General features: G+C 40.0%; 2 protein-coding genes across 3 annotated transcripts in view; one reads left to right on the top strand and one right to left on the bottom strand.

Annotated features, from left to right (window-relative positions):
• The window catches only part of LOC120219629 (centromere protein P), a 235,405-nt gene that overhangs the window by 63,468 nt on the left and 148,990 nt on the right, over nucleotides 1-22,947 (top strand). The gene's annotated exons all lie outside the window — the stretch shown is intronic.
• On the bottom strand, nucleotides 1,809-22,113 carry OGN (osteoglycin). The gene is made up of 7 exons (XM_039216468.1): nucleotides 22,103-22,113; nucleotides 21,176-21,419; nucleotides 18,948-19,041; nucleotides 8,460-8,618; nucleotides 6,183-6,385; nucleotides 3,652-3,747; nucleotides 1,809-2,576 (listed from the first exon to the last, which is right to left on the bottom strand). The coding sequence occupies exons 2-7, from the start codon at nucleotides 21,347-21,349 to the stop codon at nucleotides 2,406-2,408; spliced, it is 897 nt and encodes a 298-aa protein (XP_039072399.1). The 5' UTR covers nucleotides 21,350-21,419; nucleotides 22,103-22,113; the 3' UTR covers nucleotides 1,809-2,405.

Genomic DNA, 22,947 nt, shown 5'->3' on the forward strand with positions numbered 1-22,947 from the left:
GAGAGCAAGCAGGGGAGGAGCAGGGAGAGAATCCCAAGTAGACTCATGCTTTCAGCACAGGACCTGATGTGGGGCTCAGTCTCATGAACTGTGAGATCATGACCTGAGCCAGAATCAAGAGTTGGATGCTAACCAACTGAGCCAGCAAGGTGCCACTGAAATTGTCTTTTAAAGATAATTCTGGGGGCTCCTGGGTGGCTCAGTCGATTGAGCATCCAACTTTGGCTCAGGTCATGATCTCGTGGTCTATGAGTTCGAGCCCCGCATCGGGTTTTGTGCTGACAGCTCAGAGCCTGGAGCTGCTTCAGATTCTGTGTCTCCCTCTTCTCTGACCCTCCCCTGCTCATACTCTGTCTCTCTCTCAAAAATAAACAAACATCAAAAAAAAGAATTTAAAGATAATTCTGTAATTTAGACCTTTTACTGGTGCTCTTTCCTAATTATTATTTTATGGAAACCACAGGTTTGTGAATCTCTAAACTTCGAGTTACAATGTTTTTTTCTCTATAAGTTTAGTTAGGTAAAGAGTATAGGGCTGCATCTGGAAACATGATACCTGGTATCATCCCCAACACTCATCTCTCCTTTATCAAGTTTATTTTTCCAGATAAAGTTATAATTTATTTCTACTGATTTATTCAAGATTGTGATAGTTTAAAGATTCGATTTTTCCAAATGAAAGAGAGCCCTCTGTTTAAATGAATTTTATTTTGTACTTTTCATTGTATATTCAATTCAGATGTGCTCAATATTAGGGTAAGCATTTTGAAGGTATAATGGGAATACTAGATGTATTCCATGAGCTTTCAGTCACAGAGAAATGAGGCATGCATGCAAAATAATGAGAAAGCAGTATATATTTATGTTTACCAAAATAAAATAAACAAGTGAGTAAGTGGTAAAGGACTAATTGTTGTGGTCTTAAGAGATCAATGATGTTTTAATGAAAAAAGCTTAACTTGGGGTCAGTCTTGACAACTTGGTTTCAATCTTGACAAATGGGGGAGATATTGGAAAATGAGCTCATTCTATGTAGGGAGAAGCAGAAGCAAATACTTAAAATATTTAAAATATTTAAAAATATGAATAACTATTTGTTCTGGGAATGGTGTACAGAGACCAACTTGATTCTGATGTATTATTTATGTTGGAAATAGTATTAGAAATTTTCATATGCACAGTTCAGACTCATGTGTCTAAAGCAATGATCATTTTGGATATAACCCCAATGTGATAGGGAAACTAAGACTTCTGAGTAGGTTTTGGGCAAGAGGAAAGTTATTTTAGGATCTTAAATCTGGCAACATTGTTTCCTCGTAAGTTATCACTATTAGATCGAAGATGGACTCATGCTGTTCAATCATCGGGTAGTCAAAGGTTTGTGGGAAATGTCACCCAGAAGCTTCCCTGTGAATGGGCGGGCAGTCAGCATGAGTGTGACGCATATGGGTTGGGGGGAAGGTAGGTTCAGTAATACCACTGTATTCACTATTTTCTTGTCTTAGATTTGGACATATTTCTTGATGAGATTCTCATTCCTATGGTGGTAAGAGAAAATATTTTGCCATATCTATCATATTCGAAAGCCTTTACAGTGGAGAACTTTATAGGTATTTTCTGAGAGATGGGATGGATGTTCAGGTTTTTTATGAGCATATTGATTTTGGTCTGCTTGACTTCTTAAAATGTTTTATGGTAGGTAGACTTAGAATTTTTATATTTAGAGAAAGGAAAAGTTTGTACTATTTTACTAAAGCTTTTAACTGTATGACCACAAAGCAAAATAACTTTGAACATTACTCTATTAGGTCTTTATCAGAGAGTGAAATTAGGCTTTATTTGAAAAGTTTTGCCTAGATATGAGACTGTACACTATTTCTCAGGCTAAGTAAACATATAATAACTGTCTTAATGGAAAGAAAACAAGTTCCTAGTTCATAATGAAAAAATGTGTGAATTGTAAAAGAAAAATGGGAGATCACTAGCAGCTTTTCAAAGTTTCTGAAACATCTTCCTTAAGTGCTTTAGGGATCCAGTAAAGGCTGGGAAAGACCAGCAGTTGAAAGTTTCTTGGACTTCTCCTTTCCCATCATTAGTAATGGAAATAGTGCTTGTAAATTGGGGCATTTATATAAAAACATACCTTTTAAATGTCACCATTGTATAAACTACTATGATTTTGTAATGCTGCTTAAATATTTTCACATGACTTTGTTTTGAACTTCAGGATTCAGTTTTACATTTTGCTACTTATGTGTAAGATTTGTGAACATCTTTGTTTAAAACATAAAATTCCTTCATCATGAGACACAAAGTTAATGTTAAATATTTATGCTCCTTTAGGCATTGTTGAGACAGATTATATGCATGTGTGTACTTTAGCTTATATGCTGCATTGATAGTGGTTAAAAGTATGACCCTACAGGCAATCTTTTCAGGCAGATAAAACTGTTGGGATGCTTTCCCAGGATGATGGGGTTGCCCTCCAGGCGTATCTCTTCAATGCGGTCCCGAATGTAACGAGTGTCATTAGCCTTGCAGAATGTATCATCTGTGATTGAAGTTATGTTGTTAAACTGAAAAATAAAAGGGGAAAACTGTTCAGAAATTTGAAATCTATCTTTTGTATTCTATGTAATGGGATCTCACAAAATATTCTATCTAAAAAGTGGTTTTTGTTTTTGTTTTTTAAAGATTCTAAGTAGTATCATAGATTTTTTAAAATGTTTTATTTATTTCTGAGAGAGGCAGAGAGAGACAGCGTGAGCAGGGAAGGGTCAGAGAGAGAGGGAGTCACAGACTGAAACAAGCTCCAGGCTCTGAGCTAGCTGTCAGCACAGAGCCCGACGCGGGGCTTGAACCCACGAACCCTGAGATCATGACCTGAGCTGAAGTCAGATGCTTAACCGACTGAGCCACCCAGGCACCCCTTAAAAGTGGTTTTTAAAATAGTGTACATCCTGTGTATCCTCAGGGTAATAAACACTCTGTGCAATCTGAGTACCCCCCACCCCCTGCAGTTTTAAGTCTGCAGTGTTGCTTTGGAAGACAGACTGCTTGCTGTTATAGTAACATCCATGTAGAAGAAAGCTCTATACATAAATAAGATTACACTGGTGGGAAAGACTATCCTACTTTCGAGTGTCTACTCAGAATGGGCACCATGTCCTTGAATGTCCCTTTACAGAAGAAAGCAGAACAAATGGGAATTGCTGTGATGCAAGAAGACCAATTTTAGTTCATTTCAGTTCCTCTTCACTCTTCTGTCACCTCAACATGAGATCAGCTGGACAGTCTCCAAAAGCAGGTGTCCACTGCTGTTGGAGAAGGAGACAGCTACCAGAGGTCATAGCACCCCACCCACGGGTCCCTCGGATCCGTGTGTCACATTAACTAGGAGATGCTGCGTGCTCGCCTGACAACAGAGCCCGCTGTAAGGGCAGACCTCACACCTTGGTTATGGGTCCTCTCAGGGGTTCTGGGCCTCTGGGCAGTGAGGGGTGGGGGTGGGGGTGGCTCTCAGGCCACCAGTTAGTAATACTTGATAGGCATAATTGACTTGTGGATAAATGAGCTTCCTAATGAGTCATAACATTGGCTAATAATAATTTACATTCAAGTAATCAGATATTATGAAAGGAGCAAACCTACCTGAAGATGAATCACACGTAGACTTTCTGGTAAATTAAGAGGCACAGATTCCAGGGCGTTGTGGTCCAAGTACAGGAAGGAGAGGTTGTTCAGTCTCTGTAAGGAGAAGGTGCTTCTGCTGGAGCATCACTCAAGTCAGTACATTTTCACAGGATTCAAACTATGATATATACACATGCATATGCGTGTGTGCACATCTGTGCATGTATATACACGTGTGTGTACACATGTGTGCATAGGTTCTGGTAATCAGTACGATTAATTGCTGCTATGGTAGTTGTTTGGTTTTGAGGGGTTTTTGTTTCCCAAGTAGTATATTTTGGCCCTTTAAGAAGGGTGATAAGGCCCTGCTACACCCCCTCGTTTCTCTTCATTCCTCGGACCACTAAGTACCCAGCCATTCCCAGCCTCAGTTCTCATGCCAGCTGCTGGGGCCTTTAGACTTGTCCCGTGAACAGCTAGTAAGGTCATTTCCTATGCAGGATTGAGTTTGGATCCCAGTGCTGCCATAACCTCTCTTGAACCTTCAGAACTTCTCATTTCACCTCCACTGAATTCTAACAAAATGAATACAGGCACACCTTGCACATAATGTGGGTTAGGTTCCAGAGAAACCACCACAATAAAGTGAATATTGCAATGAAGTGAGCCCAGTGTATTTCTTGGTTTCCCAGAGCATATAAAGTTATATATACACTATGATGTAGTAGCGTTATGTCTAAAAATTAATGTGCATACCTTAACTAAAAATAATTTTATTGCTAAAAACGTCTGGCCATAATCTGACCTTTCAGGGAGTTTTAATCCCTAATGACAGATCACTGTAACAAATGTAAGAATAATGAAAAAGCTTAAAATACTGCAAGAATTAGCAAAATGAGACATGGAGACACAGTGAGCAAGTGCTGTTAGGAAAGTAGCACTACTGGACTGGCTCACTGTAGGGTCAGCCCAAACCTTCAGTTTGTAACAAGTGCAGTATCTGTGAAACAGTAAAATGGTGCACAAAAGAATGCTGTGTGTCTGTGCTCCTGACAGACATGGTTGCTAGATGTTTCCCAGGGCAATTTGTTAAATACTTAGCAAGGTAGGACTTTCCCAGACACCTCTGTATTGAATTACTTTTCATGATCACTAGCCTGTGGCTGTGTATCATTTTATAATAGGGCTTCAAGATGTAAAGCATGTGTAAAGTTCAGAGCACTCAAACACTCCTTCTGTGAAGCCTTGATCAGCTCCTATAGGTCTTTAATATGCCAGTTAGTCAAAGGCTTACTAGCTGAAATTACTGTATCTTCAAATTGTAAGGGTTTTTTATTTATTTGTTTCTTTTTTTTTTTTTTAATGTTTTATTTATTTCTAGGAGAGAGAGAAAGAGAGACAGCGTGAACAGGGGAGGGTCAGAGAGAGAGGGAGTCACAGACTGAAACAGGCTCCAGGCTCTGAGCTGGCAGTCAGCACAGAGCCAGACGCGGGGCTCGAACCCACGAACCGTGAGATCATGACCTAAGCGAAAGTCGGACGCTTAACCGACTAAGCCACCCAGGCGCCCCTATTTATTTGTTTCTAAAAATTTTTTTTTATGTTTGTTTTTGAGAGAGAGACAGAGTGTGAGCAGGGGAGGGTCAGAGAGAGAGGGAGACACAGGATCTGAAGCAGGCTCCAGGCTCTGAGCTGTCAGAACAGAGCCCAATGTGGGGCCCAAACCCACAGACTGTGAGATCATGATCTCAGCCAAAGTTCGATGGTAACCAACTGAGCCACCCAGGTGCCATGTTGGTTTTTAAAGTGAGTCCCGTTTTGAAAAGTCTCCTAATAATCCCTTAACTTCTGAGGAACTCTGATGTGCCTTTACAGTGTCCCTCACAATTGAAAAAGGATTCCTTAAGTGTAAACAAAAAGAAAAGAAAAATGGAATAGTTTTACATTTTCCAACGGAATGTACATCTGTGGACTAATTGTACCTTTGTGTGATTGTTACAAACTTGATGATAGTATTTCATAGTGCTTCTCTTAGATGTTATCATTAGAAGCCACAAACTTTCCTTATGAATGAGGTCTACTGCCAGTAGCAGCACAATCATCTATTTGTCTGGGGCTCCTTCCGGGACTGGGAATGAGTGTATCACCTGTGCAGGTCTCGGCTGAGGCAGTAATTTTGCCATATACTGAGCATTTGGACACAACCTGCCTACGTAAATCAAAGTAGATCACCTTCCCTTTTTCCTGTAAATATATTTTCTAGAGTTACTAAATGAAGAATATATTTAATTTGTATTATATATAGAAATTTGTACTAGTTGCCATTATGGAATTCAAAAGTAAGGCTACCTACAGAATTTTATGGGCTAATACATTTAAGTGGTAGAAGTAAAATTGAACGTTTACTTTTGAAACTATATTTTCTGGCATTTGTAAAAGCAGTTTTTAAATATAAAACAAAATTTCAGATCAGAGTTTCTCTTTTTTTTATCTAATTACCATTGGTTGTATAAAACTGATACTGTTTGGTCACAGTATGTAATACTTACTTTGAATGTATTTGCTTTGATTCCTCTACTCTTGATTTTGTTGTATTTTGCATTAAATAAAGTAAGCTTGGGAGGAAGAACTGGAAGTTTCAGGAGTTGATTTTCAGCAAGTGTAAGTTCTTCTAACAGAGAAAGTTTTGAAAAAGTACCGTCTTCTATATCTTCAATCAAATTTCCCGTAAAATCAAGTCGTCTTAAGTTAGCTTGAAGGAAAAATATACAAAAAATATGAAGTTAAAGTCTCATTTGTGTGGACTGAAGAAAAAGCATTGGTATAAGAGGTCATTCAAACACCTTTTATTGTTAGTATCTAATAGTGTCTGTATGAGTAGATCAGTAAATTTTGTTGAATAAATAGTGAGCATCTCTCTGTGCTTGACATTGATGGTCTTCTCTTGAGAGCTAGAGTCTCAGGGTTGGAAGGGAACTTACAGTTAATGGAGTCCTTCCATCTTTCTGTATTTGAATTCTCAGAATGCTGGGGTGGTTTGAAACAAATTTTGGTTGCAAATCATGGGAACTAAGCATTACTTTTTTTTTTTTTTTTTGAGGGAGCTAGAAAGGGCGCAAGTAATTGAGGGGCAGAGAGAGAGAGAGAGAATCCCACAAGGGCAGAGAGAGAGGGAGGAAGAGGAGAGCAGGGCTCATCTGACGTCAGGCTCAAGCTCATGAACCATGAGATCATGACCTGAGCTGAGGTCAGATGCTCAGTGACTGAGCCGCGAAGGCGCCCTGGAAGCAGTACATTTGATTGAATAGAATCATTGTAGATATTTTTTTGGACTTTTCACCAGCACATTGCATTGTGATTGTGGATATGTTCTTAATCTCTCTGTGCCTTATTGTTTAACGACAACAAACAGAAGTGTTCCTGAATTTGTTAAAGTGATGCAGACTGAGAGAGAAATTCAGTGTGTGTGTATGTGTCTTTTGTATGTGTGGGATGCTGAGGAAACCGTTAACTTCTCATTCAGTATTTGAGGTAGTCACTGCAAACACTGAATTAGTGAATATGGACCAATTACTCCCAGGGACTATAAAGGGTTAGGTTTCTTTGAGCCTCTGGTCTCACATTTCCATCAACCAATTAGTACAAAATTCTATGTGTGTTTCTTTTTAAAAGTGTTGTAGTTAGTATATATTGTTGGTACATTAACATTGAACTCAAAGCCTCAGTTCTGTAGCTCAGCCTTGAATGAAAATTACCTAACACAGTGGTTTCTCTGTGAGGCAAACTGGGAATACTGGACAGCTCTTCAGCACAAATAGCAAAAAGCACACTGAACAGGATATCTCACAGCGTAAGAGCTGAAACAAAGTGGCAGAGGTCACCTTGTTGGACTGTGGCTGGGTAACCCCAGTGTTCTGCCCCTGTGCATGTGTCTGCACATGACTGCGGGAGTGCTTCATGTACTGATTTTGGGGTTACAAATGCCTGTGACTGAGTGGGTGAGTGTGAAGGTGTGGAGTCCACAAGTGATGAGGATCAGCTGTATTTGGGTCACTTGGGAGCCACCAGTTACAGCATGGATGCTATTCCGGTTAATGTCATAAAGGTGTAGTGGGGCCAGTGTGCACATGTGGTGTGATTTTCTTCAGGGACTTGGCACTGCAGAAGTGGAGGGTTGTGCTGTGCTCACAGCAGTGCCTTGGCGGCAGGCTGTTGTGCGGTTTGACGGGATCCCAGAAGCATCCTGGAAAGGAGTAAAATGCATCAGTTCCACGTGAGAACCATCTGAGGAGTTGGGTGGTGTTTCATGAGGATGCCTGGGCTTCTCCCAAGACCTCAGTTAAAATCTCTGGAGACTAGGGCCTGGTATCATTGTGTTTTATGATATTTCCCCAGATGGTTTTATATACAGCCAGGTTTAAGAACCATGAGTTAAAGTAAGGAAAAGGAGACATTCTGCTTTTATTGTGACGGCAGCGTCGTGAACAAAGCATCAAGGCTGGAGAAACACCTTGGTTGTACTGGCGCTCCTGAGAGGCCGCAGCTGACGGATCTGAGTCCTGTGTCTGAGAAGGCGTCTTTGCCCATATGTTTGATGGGCCGTCAACATCGACATGAAAGGCACAGTAAAGAAAGGTGATGGGGACATGTGGATGGTGTGGAAAGGAGTTGATAACAAGCCTGTGGATGTCTGTGAACTGTGGCGGATAAACACTCCAGCAGTGACTACCCTTGATGTGACAGCCACAGGTGCCAAGAAGCTTGTGTTTCTATGAGGCTAGCACTAACATAGTTACTGTGAGGTATTTTATGTAAAGTTAACTTACGTATATCTGCAAAATCTTTTGCTGTCAGCTTCTTAATCTTGTTGAATCGTGCATACAGATAGCTTGATTCCTTTGGCAAGGGTGGTACAGCATCAATGTCAACCTCTTCACAGTACACAGAGCCGCTTAAACACACACACAAAAGGCACGTGGGCATTTCTACATCGGGAAACAAAATCATAAAAATATAAACTGTAATTTAAAAACATTTTGCCTCTAATGGTAAAATTATTACTATCATGAGTGTTCTCACTAATCTGAAAATATATTTTACAGAATTAAAGGTGATAGTGGAAAGATATCATGGTTGTGTTAACTAGTGACCTGTATTGTACCTGATAACTGAGCAGGATCTTATTTTTGATCCTATAACCCAGTATCTCCTTTATTCTCTATCCATTTTAGCAGTGAACATTTAATTGCTGAATTGATTTTCACTTTAATGATCATAAAGCAGAACATAAGGTAAATGTAAGTTTGATTTATCACTTGGTTTGGCACAGACACATTGCAGATTGATGACCATAACTAAGGAGCTTATAAACCACCGGGAGAGTAAGCAGACTATGCACTTGGACACGAGAGGGTCGCAGAAACAGCAGGGACCCCATTGCGTGTCCTCCTTATGCCTCTTTTATCTCCTTCAACCTGGAAACAATGCCTTAGTCTTTGTTGTTCATAACTTTAAAAGTTTTGAATTTTAAAAACATTTTTCAGGGCGTTTATTTTACAGAATGTCTGTCAATTAGAGTTTGTTTGAGGTTCCTAATTTTTGGTAGGACTACGATGGAAATGGTGTTGGGTCTGCTGAGCTGGGTATTGGGGAGCACGTGGTATCTGCTTGTCCCATTCCTGATGATGCTGTCTTTGGTCTGCCATTAGGGAATATCTTCTGAAAAAGTACTTGGAGCTGCTAAACGTCTGATCTGTCACCAAACTGCCACCCACTAGTTTTATCATCTGTTGATAGTTCTTTTCTGAATTGTTTGTTACTAGGATAGTTTCAAATTACGATATTCTAAGTCGATCATTACTTCTCCGTTTGTTAGCTGACATCTGGTGCAGGGTGGAACATTTCCCTTTGCATTTATTTAGTTATATCAGTTCAGTATGAACTTATGAATTCTTTATCCCATGGGTCATAATAAGTTACCATCATACTTATTTTGATAATCAAATTGTCACAGAGTAGCCAGTGTGAACTCTTTTAAGCCTTTTTTTTACAAAAATTTTTAAAATGTTTTATTTATTTCTGAGAGAGAGGGAGACACAGAATCTGAAACAAGCTCCTGGCTCTGAGCTAGCTGTTAGTGCAGAGCCCAACGCGGGGCTTGAACCCACAAACCGTGAGATCATGACCTGTGCCAAAGCCGGATGCCCAACCCACTGAACCACCCAGACGCCTCATCTTTTAAGCCTTTTTTTATTCCTTCACAGCTGTTTGCTGTTTAAATGACACTTAATAAATTACACATATTTCACTTTGTAATTTATACGTTTTTGGCATTACCTATATACCCATGAAACCGTTACTGCAGTTGAAGTAATTGATGAAGTCACCACCCCAAAGTGTTGTTATGCTTTTGTAGTCCCTCCCTCCCAGCACCCACTCTGGTCTGCGTTCTGTGCGTTCACAGCAGTTGGCACTTACTTCCAAGAGAAGCACGCAGCATGTCTTCTTCTCACTCCTTCCCCTCTGCATATCAGCAGTTCATTCCTCTTTTATTGCTGCGTAGTATGTCATTGTATTAATATATGCAGTTTATATAGTCCTTCCTTGGGGGCATTTGTATTTAGTTTTTGGCTATTTCATAACCAGTGTTCAAAAGTGAACATTTATCTAGAAGTTTTTATGGTTGTTAATACTTTGGTTTCTCTTGAGTAAATACCTAACAGCAGAATGGGTGGGCCATCTAACAGGTGTGTAGCTTTTGAAAAAAGTCCCATGCCGTTTTCCATAAAGATTGTGCCATTATATAGTCCCTTCAGCAATGCAGGAAGATTCCAGTTACTCCACATCCTCGTCCACATTCCGTACAATCAGACTTTTCACGTAAGGCATGTTGGTAGTATCTTATGTTTTAATTTATATTTTCCTAATGTCTGATGTGTTGAGTATTTTTAAATAAACTTACTTATCATCCACATATTTTTGTGGCAGAATATTCATATCATTTACCTATTTAAAAATATTTTTTCAATGTTCATCTGTTTTTGAGAGTGACAGACCATGAAGAAGGGAGGGGCAGAAAGAGAGGGAGACACAGAATCTGAAACAGGTTCCAAGCTCTGAGCTGTCGGTGCCGAGCTTGACCTGGGGCTTGAACCCAGGAACTGGACTGGGAGACCATGACCTGAGCCAGTCAGTCACTTAACTGACTGAGCCACCCAGGCATCCCTCATTTTCATATTAAGAAATATTTATTATTTTTGAACCAGAGAATGTGTGTGGTGGGGGGGGGGAGCAGAGAGAGAGGGAGAATAGAAGATCCAAGGCAGGCTCCAGGCTCTGATCTGACAGAAGAGAGCCAGGTGTGGAGCTCGAACCCAGGAACCTGAGCCAAAGTTGGATACTCAAAAGACTGAGCCACCCAGGCACCCCTCATTTGCCTATTTTTAAATGGTGTTTTTGTATTATTGTTACTGAATTATAAGAGCTTATATTGTAGATATAAGATGTTTTTCAGATTTATGTTTTGCAAATGTTTTCCTTTATGTGACTTGTCTTTTTATTTTCTTAATGTCTTTTGAATATCAAATATTTTTTATTTTAATGAAGAATAGTTGATTCCTTTATGGTTTGTGCTTTTTGTCCTGTATTTAAGAAAACTTTGCCAACCACTGTGTTATTATCCTAAGTTTTCTTTTGAAGGTTGTGTACTCTAAGCTCTTGATATTTAGGTTTGAGGTCCATTTTGAGTTAATTTTTATATATGGTGTCAGGAAAGTTCGTCTTTTTAACTTAGAGCTATCCAGATTTATTTTTTTATTTTTTTTTTATTTTTACAAATAGTTTATTGTCAAGTTGGTTTCCATATAACACCCAGTGCTCATCCCCACAAGTGCCCTCCTCCATGTCCATCTCCCCCTTCCACCGCACATCCATCAGTCCTCAGTTTGTTCTCAGCATTGAAGAGTCTCTCATGGTTTGCCTCCCTCCCTTTCCCCCACCATTTCCCCCTTTCTTCTCCCCCTTGTTCCTCAGTTAAGTTCCTCCTAATCCTCCTATACGTGCAATCATATGGTATTTGTTCTTCTCTGCCTGACTTATTTCACTCAGCATAACACCCTCAAGGTCCATCCACATTGCTACACATGGTCAGATTTCATTCTTTCTCATTGCCATGTAGTATTCCATGGTATAGATAAACCACATCTTCTTGATCCATTCGTCCGTTGATGGACACTTAGGCTCTTTCCATGTTTTGGCTATTGTGGAGAGTGCTGCTATGAACATTGGGGTACATGTGCTCCTATGCCTCAGCATTTCTGTATCCCTTGGGTAAATTCCTAGCAGTGCTATTGCTGGGTCATAGGGGAGTTCTACTGTTAATTTTTTGAGGAGCCTCCACACTGTTTTCCAGAGGGGCTGTACCAGTTTACATCCCCACCAACAGTGTAGGAGAGTGTCCATTTCTCCACATCCTCGCCAGCATCTCGTGTTCTCTGATTTGCTCATTTTAGCCACTCTGACTGGTGTGAGGTGGTATCTCAGTGTGGTTTTGATTTGTATTTCCCTAATGAGGAGGGATGCTGAGCATCGTTTCATGTGTCTAGAGCTATCCAGATTTTTAACACAATTTTTTGAAATGATGATCCATTCCCCATTGAATTGCATTGACACCATTATAAAAAAACCAGTTGACCATATTGCATAAGTATATTCCTGGGCTCTATTCTGTTTTGCTGATCTACTTGTTTTTTGTTTTTGTTTCCATTTGTGTGTATGTGTGTGTGTGTGTATACATTTTTTTTTTTTTTTTAAGAGAGAGCACGCATGAATGGGTGGGGGGCGGGGGTGGGAAAGAGAGACAGAATCTTAAGCAGACACGGAGCTCTGTCTCAACAAACTTGAGATCATGACCTGGGCTGAAATCAAGAGTCTGAAGCTGAAGCTCAGCCAACTGAGCTTCTTTACTTGTTTATTTCTATGCTAATGCCACAATGACTTGCTTCCTGTAGCATTATGGCAAGTTTTCTTTTCAGGTGGTGTAAATCCTTCAATTGTATTCTTCAACACCGTTATGACTATTCTAAGCTCTTTACATTTCCACAAATTTCCGAGTCAACCTCTTAATTTCAAAAAGACTGCTAAAAATTTAATTGGGATTCAGTTAAACCTACAAATAAATTTTTGAAAAATCAACATCTTAATGATACTGAGTTTTCTGGTCCTTGAACATAATACATGCATAATTTTAGGTTGTATTTAATTTCTGTCAGCATAGTTGTCTAGATTTCAGTGTGCAGGTCTTGTATGTCTTTTACTAATTTATACCTATATTTTTAAAAATATTTTGATTAATTAAAATGTTAAATATCCCCATTACTCTTTAAGAACTTTCTTATTTTTTGGCATAAAAAGATTTCCCAGAGCAGTCTTATCTTTTCCCTGCCCCAGGCCTGATACCAGTTATTTCTTCAAGAAGTATTGGTTTCTTTGAGTGGAAAATGATATTTGGAAACCAAGATTTGAATGTTGATAATACTAGCATCACATTGCTTCTAGCCTCTTTCCACAAGGAGAGCTGGGAAATGTATATATGTGTATTTGTTTGTTTATCTGTATTGAATACACATATATACACACATATATGTGGGATATGTCTAGAGACATAAACATACATTCTTGCACACATATGGATGTAGATAAATATGCACATACACACACTGTGTGCATATAAACACATGTACTCTCACACAGAGAAACGTTTATATAGGCAGACCTGAGAGAAATTGCACATTTGGTTCCACTGCAATAAAGTGAATATTGCAATAAAACAAGTCAAATGAACTTTTTGGTTTCCTGGTGCCTATAAACGTTATGTTTACACCATACTGTAGTCTGTGAAGGGTGTAGAAGTAGTATGTCTAATGACACAGTGTTCATACCTTAGAAATACTCTCTTGTTGGGGCACTTGGGTGGCTCAGTTAAGCATCTGACTTTAGCTCAGGTCATGATCTCCTGGTTTGTGAGTTCAAGGTCTGCTGTCTGCTGTCAGCACAGAGCCCACTTTGGATCCTCTGTCCCCCTCTCTCTGCCCCTCCACTGCTTGCTCTTTCCTCTCAAAAATAAATAAACATTAAAAAAAAAAAACTGTTAAGAAATGCTAACCATCATCCTAGCTTTCAGTGAGCCATGATCTTTTTGCTGGTGGATGGTCTTGCTTGATGTTGATGGCTGCTGACCACACAGGGAGGTGGCTGCTGACCCCGCAGGGAGGTGGTGGCTGTGGCCATTTCTGAAAATAAGACAATGGTGAGGTTTGCCACATTGACTGACTTCTCTTTCAGGAACGATTTCTCTGTAGCATGTGATGCTGTTTGGTAGCATTTTACGTGCAGAACTTCTTTCAAAACTAGAGTCCATCCTGTCCCACCCTGTGGCTGCTCTGTCAGCTAAATTCGTGTGACTTTCTCAATGCTGTGTTGTCATTTTGAGAGTCTTCACGGCATCGTCACCAGGAGCACCTTCCGTCTCAGGAAACCACTTTCTTTGTTCATCCACGGGAAGCAGGTCCTCCTCCGTTCGAGTTTTATCCTGAGGTGGCGGCAGCTCCGTGCCGTCTTCAGGCCCCTCTTCTGCTTCTGTTCTCCCGTTTGCACACGTCTGCAGTGACTTCCTCCCCTGGAGTCCTGAACCCCTCAAAGTCCTCCCCGAGGGCTGGAGTCAACTTCCTCCCAAGTCCTGTTCATGTTGAATTCTGACCTCTTCCCATGAATCACAAGTGTTCCTCATGGCCTCCGGGATGGCGACTCCTTTCCACGATGTTTTCCATTTACTCTGCCCGGATCCATCAGAGCAATCACTGTGGACGGCAGCCGTGACCTCACGAACGGTATTTCTTAAATAATGAGACTGGAAAGTCAGAATTGCCCCTTGATCCGCGGGCTCCAGAATGGTGGTGGTGTGGCAGCAGGCGCGAAAGCACCAGTGATCTCATCGCTCGTCTCCATCAGAGCTCTCGGGTGACCTGGTGCAGTGTCGTTGAGCAGTAATATTTTGGAAGGAGTCTTTTCTCCTGAGCAGCAAGTCTCAGCAGTGGCCTACACTACTCAGGCAGCCATGTTGTAGACAGATGTGCTGTCTGCCAGGCTTTGTTGTTCCACATAAAGAGCATGGGCGGAGGAGATTATGCACAATTGCTACGGGCTTAGGAACTTCCGAGTGACCAGTGAGCACTGGCTTCCACCTCCAGTCACCAGCGACATTCGCTCCTACCCAGGGTCAGGCTGTCTCTCGAGGCTTTGAAGCCAGGCACCGACTTCTCGTCTCCAGCTATGAAACTCCTCGGTGGCCTCCTCTTCCCACAGAAGGCTCTTCGATCTGCATGGAAAGACTGCTGTTTAGTGTGAGCACCTTCATGAATCCTCTCAGCCAGATCTTCGGGATAATCGCCGCGGCTTCTGCGTCAGCACGCGCTGCCTCGCCTTGCACGTTGCCGTTACAGAGACAGCTTCTTTCCTGAAACCTCCCGAACCAACATCTGCCAGCTCCCAACTCTCCTTCTGCCGCTTCCTCACCTCCGCAGCCTTCACAGGATCGAAGAGTCAGGGCCTTGCTCTGGGCGAGGCTTCGGCTGAAGGGAACGTTGTGGCTGCTTTGCTCTTCTTTGGTCTTCCTGGAAGACCAGCCAGGCTTCCTCCCCATCAGCAGTAAGGCCGTTTCACTCTCTCATCACCCGTGTGTTCACTGGAGTAGCACGTGCGCACAGTGTCCTTCAAGAACTCTTCCTTTGGCTTCACAACTTGGCTGCCTGTTTGGCACAAGTGGCCTAGATTTCGGCCCGTCTTGGGTTTCGACCTGTCTCCCTCATTAAGCTTAATCTTTTCTAGTTTGTGATTGACAGTGAGAGACATGTGACTCTTCCTTTGACTTGGACACTTGGAGGCCCTTGTGGGGTTCAGAATCGGCCTAATGTCAGTACTGTTGTGTCTCGGAATAGGGTGGCCTGAGGAAGGGGAGAGAGATGGGGGGTGGCGGGCGAGCAGTCAGAACACATAGTGTTCGTCAGTTAAGTTCACTGTCTCATATGGGCTGGCTCACCACCATATGAGTGGTGCCTCAGCTTAGCACGGTAACATGAAAGATCACAGATCACCAAAACAAATATAATAACGAACGATGAACAAGTTTGGAAAAATGGTGCCAAAAGATTTGTTCCACACAGGGTTGCCTAAACCTTCCATTTGTGAAAATGCAGTGTCTGCGAAGTGCAGTGAAGCGAGGCACAGTAGAACAAGGTGTGACTGTACCTATTTCTTTATCTCTGCACACAAACCATGAGTTGGTGCTGATCGCTTGCTCCAGTCCAACTCCACAGTGTCCGCTCTGGCCTTCCCCCAACATGTCTGTAGCACCTTCTCTGACTGAGAAACCTGACTCTTGTTATCCAGGGCATGTACCTCACTCGGGGCTAGGCCTCACATTAAGTGGTTGCATTGCTGTGGAAAACAAACCTGCGTGCTGGAATTTCAGTGTTTGTCCATTCTGTTTTGTCTGTAGCCTGGAATTTCATAGTCAAAACAGTGTGTTTAAGGGTTACTTAGGTTAATTTTTCTTTTCACTTTAGTGTTTTATTCATTTGAAATGAAATTGTATCTGTATGCCAATTTTCTAAATCTTATCCTTGTAGATTTTATTTATAAATGTGTTTGTTTACCTGTGTGAAATATAACCTTGTTCTAAAACCAAGTCTACAGGGGCACCTGGGTGGCTCAATCGTTTAAGTGGCTGACTTTGGCTCAGGCCATGATCTCATAGTCCATGGGTTCAAGCCCCATGTTGAACTCTGTGCTGACAGCTCACAGTCTGGAGCCTGGTTTGGATTCTCTCTCTCTCTCTCTCTCTCTCTCTCTCTCTTCCTCCCCCCCACCCTCTGTCTACCTCTCTCTCTCTATCTCTATCTCTGTCCCTCTCCCACTTGTGCGTGCTCTCTCTCTCAAAACTAAACTTAAACAAGTAAATAAATAAAATCTTACCAAAAGAAAAGAAAACCCAATCTACGGAGAAAATGTATACTCAGAGAAGTTCTACACCCTCCCGTTCCCCCACCCTACCAGTGTCCATCTCTCCCTCCTTGCCACCCCTGGTCACATCTATAACATGTAGGTAACTAGTTGCCACGTTTAAATTACCTTTCTTGAGTGTCTTTTCACACAAGTGAGCTAATGTATATTTTCTTGTATCTCTGTCTTTCTTGGATGAAAGGTAGCATACTGTAGATACTCCTTTGCACTTTGGGTTTTTTCATATAATATATTTTGCAAATCACTTCATGTTAGTTCCTAGAGATCTTCTTTGTTCATTTTTACAACTGTATAGTATGCCCTTGTTTGAACTTGCCATATTTTATTCAACTTCTCTTCATTGTGTGGGCAGTTAGATTTTTACCAGAGTTTTGCATTTGCAAGCAGTGCTCCAGTGATGTTGCGTATGTATTTTCTTACTCTTGGAGGTGTATCTTTAGAGTGAATTCCTAGAAGTTGATTGCTATGTCACAAAGTGAGTGAGTATTGGCTTTGTTAGGTATTGCCAAATTCCTATCCAAAGGCATTGTATGTATTTGTATTCCTATGAGCAGTGTATGAAGGGGTGTGATACCCCATGGCCTTGCCAATGGATTATATTGACTTAATGTGACAGTTTTAATTTTTGTCCTTGAAATAAGTTAAGAATTTTTGTCTTAGTATAATTTAAACTTATATTTCTGTATGTGTGAGATTGAACAACTTCTCATATGTTAAAGGGCCATTTTTATATCATTTTGTGAATTGTCTATCCATCTTCTGGTTTTTCCAGTGGATTTTTGGCCAGTTTCTTTTTCTTGGCTTTTTTATGTTCTTTATAAATTAGAGGTATTAAATTTTTTCCATTTTTCTTATTTTTCAGTTGTGCTTGACTTCATTTCTGATGCTCTTTCCCATGGAAAAGTTTGATTTCACGGAGTCAAATTTATTGATCTTTTCTATTATTTACTCTGGATTATGAGGCATCCCACACACAGTTTATCTTCTAGTATTTATATCATTTCACTTTTTACATTTTGGCCCGAGTATATTTGGAGGGGTTTATTTTTCTATATAAGTATGGATCTTACTATATCCCTTTTCAGTTGACTATTCATTTGTCCAACAGCATATTTTATTTATTTTTTAAGTTTTTTAAAGTTTTTATTTAAATTCCAGTCAGTTAACATACAGTGTAACATTGCATTCAGGGTTCAACACCATTTTTTAAAAATATCATCTCTAGGGCTCCCAGCTGGCTCAGTCAGTGGAACGTGTGACTCTTGATCTCAGGATTGTAACTTTGAGCCCCATGTTGTGTAGAGATTAAAAATAAAATCTTTAAAAATACCGTCTTTGCTTCAGAAGTGATTTAAGATGCCTTCTTTATTATATACTAAGTTTCTCCATGTGTTTCTGTTCTGTTTCTGAACTTCGCATGCTATTCATGTACCAGTATCATACATATTCAAATACAGAGATGTTGAAGTATATTCTAATATCTAGTTAAGTCTGGTTCCTGCAGATACCTGGACTTTTTCAGTGGTTCCCTGACTGTTCATTCAGGTTTGATTTTTTCTACATGGACTTGAGAATCATCCTTACCAGCACTTTAAAGAAGGTTATTGTTATAAATTTAGGAAGAGGTAGCATATTTACCATACTGAGTCATCCTATCCAAGAGCAAGGGATGTCTTTCTAATTAGTGTGTGATTTTATTTCATGTTGTCCTGTGAAATGCCTTTCCATGATAGAACAAAAATAAAGCAAATAGATAGGAGCTATTGAGAAGGACTTTTGTTATTTTGTACATTTTCTGTTGTTTGAATTGAAATGTATATCATAATTATTCATATATAAGCAGTCTTTATGTCTTCTGTGAGTTTCTTGAAGTTAAGAATTACATCTTATTTCCCTTATCCCCAGGCTGTACATAGTATTTGTGGATAGTTGATATTAAATGACTGTTTTTTTGAAGGGATTTTATATAGACAGAAGCACACACTTTGTAGAGGCTCAACTTGTACTTTGGTTATTTTTGAATGTTCCTGTTCCATGTTTGTCATTCAGAATGTGGGATGGCAAATTATTTGCACTCCCAACATACCAGCTGACGTTATCACTGGAGATAAAATGCCACTGTTTGAATTTACTGTATCCTAAGGCCATTTTTTACTACTGTAAGGAATAAGATTCCATAATAACCTATTTATTACTGCTCTTTGTGAGATATGAGATGACAGGGTATGCATACTTACCATCACTTTCTTTTTTGGGGGGTGATGGTGTTACACTCTCATCTTTTTGTAATTGAACACTTCTCTCATCGGGTATTATCGTAGTTTCTTTTTCCTATTCAAAAAATAAAAATTTGTTATCAGGTGTGATAAAGCCTGATTTTGACTATAAAACTGAGGGTCATAGACAACACCTGCCTTCTCACAGTCACAGTTAGTGACATTTCTTTTGTGCTACAGTAGGATTTTGTGCATAATTCTATTTTATCATTCATTAATTTATAAGGTAAATATTTGTTTACCTTGTTTCTACTCCATACTGTCAACTCCTTGAGTGAAAGAACCAGGTCTTTTTTATTATTTTTTTTTTAATCTCTAAAACCCTAAATCAGTGCCTTTGCCTTCTAAATGTTGAATATATTGAAATTCCAAATGGGGACCAGAGGGAACTCTCCAACACAGAATGTGTTTTTCTGAGTTGGAACCGGAAATGGGACCATCTTCATATAGAGTAGGTGTCTTAATTATTCTTTATGGTCTTATCTCTTTCTTTCTTTCTTTCTTTCTTTCTTTCTTTCTTTCTTTCTTTCTTTCTTTCTTTCTTTCTTTTTTTAATTTGAGAGAGAGAGTGCTGGGGAGAAGGTCAGAGGAAGAGAGGGAGAGAATCTGAAGCAGGGCTGGACCCCATGGTCCTGGGATTATGTGTCGTCTTGTGTTAATTGAGTTCCTGATAACGAGATTCTACCACAGCAGGACTGAAGCACTAGTCACGTCACATGTGTCGGGCATAGAGTAAACATTTGGCTTCTTCTGCAAGTGACCCCTCATTACCTCATGCCTGCATAACACCCTGGCACTTGGAATCATTTTATTATGCCCTGCCCACCCCACTTGGGCCCTCAGTCCACGCTGTTTGTTCTGGTGGTCTGTATCACTTTTTCCTGTCTTGGGAGAGAACATTTTCTGCCATTAGATTAACATAGGTTGTATGGGGCCCAGTCTGTGCCCTCCAGAAGCATATTCCCCTTTCATGTCCATCTTGACTCCTTTATCCTTCCACGTGGGTGCTGTTGGAACAGCCCTCCCCTCAGGTGCTGTTGAATTCTCCTCCACTCCACAGATGTCTTAGTCCCTGTATTTGCATCAAGAGCACAGACTTCTAAAGCAATGTAGAGAGAAGAAGCAGAGAACTTACTTGCTACTTTTCAGGGACCATGGAGTTTTGAAAGTTTTTTTTTTTTAATTGATAGATTCTAATCATCCATGTGAGCCAACAGCTTATTGGTATGATAGGCCTTTTTAAAAAAAATCTGGAACTATATAACTAGTGATACCTATCTTTTTTGTCTTAATGTTGGGCAAAAATAATACTTAGCATATTAACCAGCTCCATTGAAAGAAATTATAGTGTTAACATTTAGTCATTGTGCACTAAAAAAAAAGCAGTCAGTGTTATATATTTGGCCTCATTTTTCATTTTCCATTCTGTGTGTGTAAGACACACACGCACATGCACACACAGTAGGCAGGACCAGATACTTATGTGCTGCATTAACTTTTTCCTTACCCAGCGTTCATTTCTGTGTGCCAAGAAAACCACAAGTGATTACTCAGCCTGTGCAAGTGGAGTACGAAAGATGTGGTAGCAAGTCATCTCTGCAGAATCTTAACTCAAGGACAATTTACAGTCACTTGACACAAATTGATAAAAGTCTGAATTGTTGAAACTGATTAAAAATTAAGCCCCACATTAAGGAGTTTTTCATATTTTGGTACCATGCATAGTTGGCATATGTAAGTGAAATGCTATAGACCCCAAAATAAGTATGCATTTTCATGAACCACTTCTTCCTAAATTAATAAATCTTAAGTTGGTAATCCAAGATTGTTTCTTCTGATACACATTTGTCCTATTTTATTTGGAGGCAATATAATAGGGAATTATAGGGCATTTTATAACATTACTTATAAATCTTCAACAGGTAAGAGATCATCTTAAAGTTTAGTTTCCTTAAATTTTGTTTCGGTTGCTATAGATACTGTTTAGTTACCATAGATTCTTTTTATTAATTTGGGAGGCATGCATACTTTAGAAGTATAATCCTGGGGACAGTAATTTTCAGTTACTTTCAATCATTACAAGTGCTTTTTCTTTCCCCTTAAACTTGTCAGACACATTAAAAAAACAAAAACCTGCATCTAAATGGGTGACTATTTCAGAAGTTAAATTTAGAGTAGAAATAAAGTACCTTAATACTTTTTCCATCCAGAGATTTATCCTCAGAGTCTTGACTAAACAAGGTTTCTTCAGGATGGTCTGCCCCATAGTGATAGGTGACGCGTGGGCCCTGCTGAGCGGGAGGTGCTGGCTGTACCAGAGGCACGGACAGCAGCAGGAGAAGCGCGGGCCGCAGCGCCCGCATGCTAGCAGAAGCCCCGGTGCGCGCTGGGTGAGCTGGTGGCCTGCTGACTGCGGGACAGCGCTCTCTTTCCCTGGAAGAAAAAGCGCAGACCATCGATGCAATATTTAAAAGCTTAGAGGACTTTTTGGCACGGTGTTCGCAGTAGGGGCCAGAGAACAAGTATTTAACCCTTAGTGATCTTTAATTAGATGCTAAAAGTTTCTGTGTATCAGCGACCTTCTTAAAAATAGTCTCAGAGAGTGGTTTTATTTCTTTTTCTGTCAAAACCCAAGTAATTTTGATAATTTCAGTTTCTTAATCGTTAGATGCCTTAAACAAGGTACTTGTATGCAACTGAAATCTTAGGATACCTGTAGTATAAATAGTTAAGACTCATGATCCTGTCTCCTGTGAGTTAAAAATATCATATTTCAGCATTGCTATTTTATAAGAACTCTTGATTTGTAATGGTGTGAATAGAAATAAGTTCCAAGAGTTTTAAAACTTAAACTTTAAAGGCTTACTCTTTAAAGTTTAAGTTATCACTTTTAGATGATAAAGCGTATATGAAAATATTTTTAATTTTCTTAGCTTTACAGTTTTCATAGATCTTATTTTTAGTTAATAGCATTGTTTTTAAATTTTAACTATGAAAAACACAAAAATAGTATTGCAGACTAGAAAAAATAGAGAACTTTAATCAAGGATTTGGGGGAAGGAGATGGGGAGGATTCTCTTAGGCTCCTCAATGATGCACATTTCACATAGAATCACCCAGAGTTGCTGGTGCTGCATTGGGGATGCCAGTTTGTCAGAAATCAGTGGCTAAAAAGCCTGGTTTTGTGGCTGCAGCACATGCAGGGATGTTGAAGTGACGCAACAATACAGTTGTTCGAGGTAACTGAAAAGTAAAAAATCAGAGGTGGTTTTTACATTTTTCAAGACTGTTAGAGAATGACATCTTAACAATCAATACTTAAAATGATATGTGAAAGAAGAGCCTACCGTTGTCGCTTTTTTGAAGCTATTTGTGGTTTTCGTCAGTGGAGGTTCATGGCTGTGTATTAGCCCCAAGGAGGAAGGCTGGATCAGTTTCAAACTGCTGCATCGGTTCCTGGGCCGGCAGCGTTGAGTACACTTTGTCTGTGGTGGAGACCCTCTCGGGCGGTGCAGCGTGCGGGCTGCCCAGCTGTGCTTGCGGAGTCTGCAGCCGCCGTCTGCTTCTACTTTACCTCATGTGAGAAACACTAAGGTTTTGTGAATATTATTTATGAAGATGACATAGTTCTAAAGTCATGCTTTTTATTTTAATGCTTTTCCAGGAGATAAAACATCGGCGTTTTCACTGAAATAAAACACCAAACTAAAGTCTATGTTCTTAATTTTGTTAGGGGGTAAAAATACTGTTCTAGTATCACAGTTAGCATACAGCCAAGAAATTTCCAATGCTTTAGCATAAACTATCCTGAAGTTTAATCATTTGGGGTCCCCCTTTCTTTAACTCCACATAACACATATCCAAGTGTGAGAGTCAGTTTTTAAAACATAAGATCTGCAATTTGGAGTTTGGTAGTAAAAGATACTTTTTGCTACATTAAGGAAACTATAAAAATGATTTT

Source organism: Hyaena hyaena, unplaced genomic scaffold (genome assembly GCF_003009895.1).
Source record: "Hyaena hyaena isolate Hyena2069 unplaced genomic scaffold, ASM300989v1 scaffold_634, whole genome shotgun sequence".
NCBI lineage: Eukaryota > Metazoa > Chordata > Mammalia > Carnivora > Hyaenidae > Hyaena > Hyaena hyaena.

What these genes read in the sequence shown, in the direction of transcription:
- OGN (XM_039216468.1), bottom strand. Translation starts at nt 21,349, where the DNA reads ATGCGGGCGCTGCGGCCCGCGCTTCTCCTGCTGCTGTCCGTGCCTCTG. An exon ending in TGGATGGAAAAAGTATTAAG is followed by an intron (nt 19,042 to 21,175) that starts GTACTTTATTTC and finishes TTTTTTGAATAG; the next exon opens with GAAAAAGAAACTACGATAAT. An exon ending in TACGTGTGATTCATCTTCAG is followed by an intron (nt 2,577 to 3,651) that starts GTAGGTTTGCTC and finishes TTTATTTTTCAG; the next exon opens with TTTAACAACATAACTTCAAT.